At 38.9% G+C, this 8893-nt stretch overlaps 1 protein-coding gene across 1 annotated transcript; it reads left to right on the top strand.

Moving 5' to 3' along the window:
* The first annotated feature begins 4998 nt into the window (after positions 1-4998).
* LOC138404299 (uncharacterized) lies at positions 4999-7724 on the top strand. The gene has a single exon (XM_069508008.1). The coding sequence runs from the start codon at positions 5034-5036 to the stop codon at positions 6033-6035; it is 1002 nt and encodes a 333-aa protein (XP_069364109.1). The 5' UTR covers positions 4999-5033; the 3' UTR covers positions 6036-7724.
* Positions 7725-8893: the final 1169 nt, after the last annotated feature.

Below are 8893 nucleotides of genomic sequence, written 5' to 3' on the forward strand. Positions count from 1 at the left end.
CACTGCACTGCGCGTCGCTTCGGTGCGCTTCAAAATATTCTCTCCAGCCGTGCCGCGCGGCAACGCGCGGTGAAGCGCCGCGCCGCGCCGCTCTAGTGCGATATGCGCCATACAAAATGATAGAAATGATATTTTGAAGCTCTGTGCCGCGACGTGAAGCTCACTGAAGCGCCGCGCCGCGCCGCTCAGGTGCGTACGAACCTTTATGCTCGATAAACTAGTAGTTACTAAAGTGCTCAGCGTCATCTTTTAATCATTTTCTCATGAGGGTTTAGCTATCTATGGTTTAGATTACAGATGGTTTAGCCGTGGTTTAGCCACACAAGTACAAACTTGGTGGTTTGTTTCAAAGTGGGTATGTGTTAGTTTGTTTAACCAATAAAAGATGGCGACACAGTCTTCAGGAAAGAAAGATACATTTTACGGTTTTGTCTAATCACATTTTTTTATAATTTTTCAGTAAGTACATAGTCTGTCTGTTTGTTGAGATAATTTTCGAAACGGCTGAACCGATTTTGGAGAGAGTTTTGCAAGTAGAGGACTATGCAAGACTACTTTTGTCATAAGAAAAAACAGGTTCTCTATGGAGTTTTAATCCACGTTATGTAGGTATGTACCTTTCTAACATTTTTAGAGGGGAGTTGTCTAAAAAATAAAAAACAAAATATTTTGAATACTCATACTAAAATACTTAAATCTGAATAATTTACTTTATTTTCAAATCAAATCAGTATTATTATAGGTAATTTATAATGAATTCTATAAAATGAAACTAAATCTGAAATACTTAAATAAACACTAATTAATTATTGTAACGCCTTCTCAATTATTAAGTTACGGCAACAAATTGACAAAAATAAAATTATAAACCCAAAAACACTGAGACCTCGAGAAGAAACTATTAGTTTCAAGTACTTCAGTGTATATTTCTTGCTGAATCCATGGACCTATAATTAAATCCAGAGGAAGGATTGGCTGGCATACTATGCCCATTTTGTGACCAATCCTGAGACCCATAGTTGGATCCAAAGGGACGACCGGGTGGAACACTGTGTCCATTTTGTGACCAATCCTGAGACCCATAGTTGGATCCAGAGGGACGACCGGGTGGAACACTTTGCCCATTTTGTGACCAATCCTGAGATCCATAGTTGGACACAGAGGGATTTCTGGCTGGAGCATTGTATCCATTTTGTGACCCACCCTGAGACCCATAGTTATATCCAGGGGGACGACCGGCTGGAACAATATGTCCATTTTGTGTCGAACTTTGAGACCCATAGTTATATCCAGACGGACGACCGTGTGGAACACTGTGTCCATTTTGTGACCAATCTTGAGACCCATAATTGAACCCAGAGGGACGACCGGCTGGATCGTATGAGGTTTCTATCCAATTCTGAAGACTATAGTCGAATTCAGACTCAGGCGCGTGTGGCACATCTATGACGTGGTTATTTACAACTGGACAACTTTTAATAAAATTCTTACCGAGAGGTACTCTGTAAGGAATTTTGATTATCAGGGTTTCTCCATTCTTGTACGTCCACTGAGCAGCGTCCGTGCTTACCATATCTGGCAATACCTTCATATCTTGAAAGATTATTTCTTGATTGTCATATTTTTCTGTAGCTGTAATATGTAAGAATTTATATTTTATTCGAACTGTTATCCTTGCGTCTCTGGCTTCTATCAGATCATATACGAGATAATAATTATTATCGGTTCTAAACATTTCTCCTATCATGGCGGGCGAATTTTCCTGGCAAAATTGCACAAGTCTTTCTTCCTGTTCGATTATATTCCGTTCGATGGGTTCCGACAAAATTTCCAGGTTAGTTACAGTTACCCCAGGGCATCGGTCTCCATAAAAAGGTGGCCGGGTACGACATTGACTTGTGTTTGGTTCCACAAAAGTTAAAATTGCGCACAACACGAGTAGACTGAACATCATGGAATGATGCTTGCCAGAACACTGTGCGTGATAACCTTAAAAGCTCATTATCACTAGATAATTACGTATTAATCATTTATTTTAAACTAGCTGACCCTATCCGTATTTATATTTTAGCACTTAGCGATAACAAGACTCATCGTCACAATATAATGAGTACCTATCAATAATTCACTAGATCACTAGAAAAGGTATCTGACCCACCCCGGATTCACTTGGTGAAATTTCTGGAACTCCTTTCTTATTTGAGGTCCGCTATTTGTTGATATGTTAGATGGTCTGTTTGATCATTTTTTTATTAATACCTTAATCCAGAGCGGATACCGGAATTCAGGTGTGGCTGGTACAATATTGAGAGAGGACAAACTAGAAGCCTGCACAACTGGCTCATTGTCGCCATTTTCTGACTAATACTGAGACCTATAGTTGGATCCAGGTTAACGAAAAGGCACATCTATGACGTAGTTGCTTAAAACTCCGCATGTTTTACGAGTTATAGTACGTGACAGGTCGATATGGCAATCGGAGTGGGAACGTCCCATACACCCGCACAGCCCCCACGCTATTCCGGTGCGGTTGGGTGCGGGTGACGTGCGGGTGTGCGGGCGTCCCCCGGCCTCATACCCCAACTGTCATCTTGACCTGTCGCGAACTATACTGTGTCTCCGAGAGGTTGTGGTTTTTACCACGGATAGGACTTGTCCATTAAAGATGACTTTAGAACAGACGGACGGGCAGATGGACGGAGAATGTCACACCATAAGGGTTCCATTTTTACCATTTTGGAACGGAACCCTTCACTTACTTGTAAGCCCTCCTCAAGCAATAAGTAACTGCAACAAATTGACAGAAATAAAATGATAGGCCTAAAAACACGGAGACCTCAAGCAGAAACAAATGTCGATTGTCAAGCACATCAGTGTACCTATATTCCCTGTCTATACTTTAGACCTATAGTCAAATCCAGTGGAAGGATCGACTGTCACATTATGCACATTTTGTGTCGAATTCTGAGACCCATCGTTAGATCCAGAGGGATGACCGGATGGAGCATTGTATCCATTTTCTGGCCAATACTGAGACCCATTATTGAACCCAGAGCGACGACCTGGTGGAGCATTGTATCCATTTTGTGGCCAATACTGAGACCCATCGTTGGATCCAGAGTGACGACCGGGCGGAGCATTGTGTCCAGTTCGTGGCCAGTACTGAGACCCATAGTTGGATCCAGAGCGACGACCGGGCGGAGTATTGTATCCAATTTGTGGCCAATACTGAGACCCATAGTTGGATCCAGAGGGACGACCGGGCGGAGCATTGTGTCCATTTTGTGTCCAATCCTGAAAATTATAGTCAAATTCAGACTCAGGTACGTGTGGCACATCTATGGCGTACTTATTAACAACTGGACAACTTTTACTAAGTGTACCAAGAGGTACTCTGTAAGGAATTTTGATTATCAGGGTTTCCTCATTTTTGTACGTCCACTGAGCAGCGTCCGTGTTTAACATATCTGGCAGAACCTTCACGTCTTGAAAGATTATTTCTTGATCATCATATTTTTCCGTAGCTGTAATATGTAAGAAAATATGTTTTATTCGAACTGTAATCCGGGAGTTTCTGGCTTCTATCAGATCATATATGAGGTAGTAATTATTGGTTGTATATATTTGGCCTATCTTGGCGGGTGAATTTTCCCGACAATATTGCACAAGTCTTTCTTCCTGTTCGATTACAACCTGTTCTATGGGTTCCATCATATTTTCCAGGTTAATTATAGTAACTCCAGGGCATCGGTCTCCATAAAAAGGTGGATAGTTGCGACATTGACTTGTGAATGGTTTCACAAAAGTTAAAACTGCGCACAACACCAGTAGACGGAACATCATGGAACGGTGATTGCCATATTACTGTGCGTTAAGTAATCTGCATCTATATTTTATTTTATATTTTATACCAGTTAGCGATAACCGATAACCTTAAAAACTCATTATCATACAATGAGTACATATCAAAAAATATTTTTTGCGCTAGCTGATCTGCCGCGGCTTCACTTGGGTAAAAATTCTGAAACGCCTTAGTCGAGGTCCAATGTTCGTTGATATATAAGTCAGTCGGTTTCTTCTTTTATTTAGTTGTTATAATATCTACGTAAATAAAAAAAACTAAGAGAAAATCCAGAAAAGCGTCACCTGAGTATAATTTTAACATTACTATTTTACTTAGATAGTCATACAATAAAAACACAATTTGGTTCTAGTTGGTTAATTTAACCAACAAAAGATGGCGACACAGTTTTCAGGAAAATATTCTCCCGTGATATAACCACACTTTTTGAACGCGTTGTGTTACCGTTGACTATGAACATCTGCAACTCCAAACGACCTGTTCCAGCTTTGGAGGAATTGACATAGGGCGTTTACAGTATCGCGGCAATCCAAACCAACCAACTCGAGGACCATGTGAGCGACGGACCGCCCCGTGTCCACCATCCACAGCTGGTCCTCTTGGAGGCGATGGCTCGCTCGGATGGCATGGATGGCGATTCGCTCTCCACGTTCCCATTCCTCGATATCTCCGGCAAACAATGCTCACCTTCAACCCTCGCCCGTCATTAAACTGAACAGGCGAGAAACCTCTCTACGATATCTACCAGAACCGTCTTCTATATTTGTCCTGCCCTCCTGGTCTCTGTTTCTTCTCTGAGAGCTCCTGTCAAGAGTTTGTGTTGAAGAGAACTTCGCAGATTTCAGAACGTATCTGCCCCATAAATAATCTCATAAATGGAACCTGGTTCCTTTATTTTCAGGTAATTCCCAAATATTTTTGCTAATTGACGCTGTATGACTGAAGGAAAACCCCATCATGTAAACAAAACAAAGGAAGTAAAATTATCTGCATAAACAAGTACCAATAGCGTATTGTTTCCTAAACCACATTTTCCTGCTGCCAATGGCAACTGATAACCCCTAAAATTGGAATTAATACCACAGAAACAAACGTGAACATGTTTAACAATATAAAATTTAATTTATTTTAGTTCCACGCGAATTTATCTAGAAGTCACACATCTTTGACGATGGTTCGTTGGAACATTTTGTTTTTATTAGTGCTTTTAAGTTTAGTTGAATGTCATCGCCATAGAAGTTCACGCAACAATTATTACGGGTATGGCACCAATCAGTTTTGGCGAACACACAAATGGTTTCCCTCTCGCAATAATCGACAGTTCCATTATCCATGGAACAGAAAAAATTATTTTGAAGACTCGTCCGAAGAAATCCCCTCAAATCAACACCCCTTTATTTACAACCAAGAAAGAAATTATGGGTACAATCAACCCGAGCAGAATGTACCATACAACACAAAAACATATGACTACGAAGAACCTCAACTAAACGTTCCTCACAACACTGAAATATATGACCACGAAAAACCTCAACCAAATGTTCCTTACAACACTGAAATATATGACTACGAAAAACCTCAACCAAATGTTCCTTACAACACAAACACATATGACTACGAAGAAACTCAACCAAACGTTCCTTACAACAATGTCAACGAAAACCCACCAGAGAAAAATAAACCAGACGATATGTTACAAGCACTAGTCGATCAAGTTATAGAAGTTGATAAGAAGATTAAAAGCATCTGCAACCGAGGACACAATCCTTCAGAAGAGTTCACAGAAGAGTATTACAAACGCATATTTAACATAGAAGGCTACGTGGCCGATACAGCTACAATAAGAATTAAACATACAGTTCTATACTCCTGTTTGGATCCCGTTTTACAAGGAGCCCCGTGTTTAGAAGATTTGGCTTTACTCCCTGAGAATCTTATTATCGAAGAGGCAGTATATACTATAGTGAATAATAATTTAATAATTAAAATACCCTTTAAAAGTGACAGTAAGTTTATGGGAGGTGACGTATGCAGAGTTGGAGATATAGATGAGAAAGTAATAATTGTATCAAAACAACCAGCGATGCAGAATTATGGTCATCTCATTGATGTTAGAAATGCTTTTCAGGACAAACCTGGCACAGAAGAAGCTATCGTTTTCCCAGACGATTAAATTTACAGTTCATAATTCAGATTAAAGTAAAGGACAAACTCAAATAGTCAAAAAAATATACATAAGTAAGCATACAGGATGTAACCAGAACGCTAGAAAAACTTAGCGTTATTGTTATACAACCTGAACACAATCCAATACCAATAACCATTTGCCTCATTTTGGAGTTTTAGTGATTTAGTATTTTTCAAACCAGCAATATATAGCGTGCAAAACTCGGGCCAATGCCCTCCGAGGGCAATTCAATTGACTCCGAGTGGCCTACTTACACATTGTTATTTGACCTCTAGCGTCAGTCAGATGTTTTATTTGCAATATATCGTAAGCTTTTACAAAATTATTGGTTTTTTATAAATTTTTTCGCATTTTTTTGTGGTATCATATCAGTAATTATCAGTACTATCACCTGTCTCCATTTTTGCCAGTGCAGCGTTCTGATTACACCCTGTATATATTATATTTAAAATAATAAGATTATTGTACGACAAAACATTCTGAATTATAATAAATCGGCGATTTACACAACAGGCAAACTAGAAATCGAAATAGGCTCTCGACTCCTACGCTCCCCCTCAGGAAAATCAGAAAGTCGTTTTGTGAAAATGAGTGTGATCAGTAGGTACCTACCCTTATTATAAATGCGAAATTAGTGTTTTTTTATTGGTTTGTCTTTCAATCACGTCGCAACGGTGCAAGAGATTGACGTGATTTTTGGCATGGGTATAGATAAAGACTTACTTTTTATCTCGGAAAATCAAACAGTTCCGACGGGATTTTTAAAAAACCTAATTCCACGCGGACGAAGTCGCGGGCATCAGCTAGTATTTTATATTATAAAAAATCCGCAGTACATTTTAGACTTGCCTTTGTGAATTAATAACCTCCTCCACCGCGGCAAGCTGTGCATGGTGCCATTTTTAGGGTTCCGTACCTCAAAAGGAAAAACGGAACCCTTATAGGATCACTTTGTTGTCTGTCTGTCTGTCTGTCTATCTGTCTGTTTGTTTGTCTGTCTGTCTGTCGGTCTGTCAAGAAACCTATAGCGTACTTCCCGTTAACCTAGAATCATTAAATTTGGCAGGTAGGTAGGTCTTATAGCAGACATTCGGAGAAAAAGTTTTATTTATTAAGTACTAACATAGTGGCTAAGTATTTTGTTACTAACTCCTTAGTGTTTAAGTATTAACATAGTTATTAAGTATTTATTGTTGCTAACACATAATGGATCAATTATTGTCCGATTTAATAAATAAATTGAAATTGAATTGAAAAATCTGAAAACCGTCAATATGTGGTTACATCACACAAAAATAATTAAATTGTGGTCATAAATTAATAATTAGTATTGTCAATTTTCTAAGTAAGATAACTATATCAAGTGGGGAATCACATGAAAGGTCTTCACCTGTGCATTCTAAAACAGATTTTTATTTATTTTTATGCATCATAGTTTTTGAATTATCGTGCAAAATGCCAAAAAATACGACTCTAGTACGGAACCCTCGTTGCGCGAGCCTGACTCGCACTTGGCCGGTTTTTTACTATAGTCTCCCATGTTGTCTTCTTAGTTTATAATAATTTCAACTGTATGCCAAAATACACAAAGCTGAGTTTAAGTTGTCATCAAAAAGACTCGGCTTGACTCCACTCTGTATGTATGCGTTGACCCTTATTATAAAGTTGCAGTAATAGAGCTCAAAATTGTTGTTAAGTTTCAATAATTTGATGGATTACCTTAAGATAATAAAGTCAATTATTACTTTGTTTTCTTGTTTGTTTTTCCTTAAGCTTAATAATAGGTACCTACCCTAAATTGTGATTAGTATTTATTAAGTAGGTACATTAAAATATTTTCACTACTCACAAAATAAAAGCGAAAATGTGTTTGTTTGAGAGTGAGATTGGCAACTTTATCCTGGAAGATCAAAGAGTCTCTATGGACTTTTCAAAACATAATTTTTTTATAGAATTTTTAAATTTAGCTTTTTAAAAATCCCATGGGAAATTGGGAACACATTGATTTTCCGGGACAAAAAGCAACCTATGTCCATCTCCGGGATGCAAGCTATCTCTGTATATTGTACGGTCAGCCTCAGAATTCGAGTACCAATTTCGCAAAACTATTGTATCAAAAGGTAAAGCTCAACGGGTAAAGGAGTGGACTGAAAACCGAAAAGTCGACGGTTCAAACCCCGCCCGTTGCACTATTGTCGTACCTACTCCTAGCACAAGCTTTATGCTTAGTTGGAGGGGCAAGGGGAATATTAGTCATTTAACATGGCTAATATTCTTTTTAAAAAAAACCAGATCACAATCGATTGAGTACGGGCCGTGAAAAGTTAGCAAACAGACAGACACTTGCGCATTTATCAACAAACACTTTCGCATTTATCAACAGACAAACACTTTAGCATTCATAATAAGACTAGCTTATGCTCGCGACTTCATCCGCGTGGACTACACAAATTTCAAACCCTTATTTCACCCCCTTACGGGTTGAATTTTTAAAAATCCTTTCTTAGCGGATGCCTATGTCATAATAGCTATCTGCATGCAAAATTTCAGCCCGATCCGTCCAGTAGTTTGAGCTGTGCGTTGATAGATCAGTCAGTCAGTCAGTCAGTCAGTCAGTTAGCCAGTCAGTGAGTCAGACACCTTTTCCTTTTATTATATTTAGATTATCGCGACCACCCGTGAGTGATGAGGTCAACTTTTACCCAGGCACCCGTGGAAAACCCAATTGGGTTTTCATCGAGTTATCTGCTTTTGTGCTTATTCTATAATTAGCTGCTTACTACGACTCGGTCTGTCTGTTGACCTGTAGGGTGATTACGTAAAACCTGCATCAATCATTATTA

Source organism: Maniola hyperantus, chromosome 2 (assembly GCF_902806685.2).
Source record: "Maniola hyperantus chromosome 2, iAphHyp1.2, whole genome shotgun sequence".
Classification (NCBI taxonomy): domain Eukaryota; kingdom Metazoa; phylum Arthropoda; class Insecta; order Lepidoptera; family Nymphalidae; genus Maniola; species Maniola hyperantus.

Coding starts and splice junctions, on each gene's coding strand:
- LOC138404299 (XM_069508008.1), top strand. CDS start 5,034: ATGGTTCGTTGGAACATTTTGTTTTTATTAGTGCTTTTAAGTTTAGTT.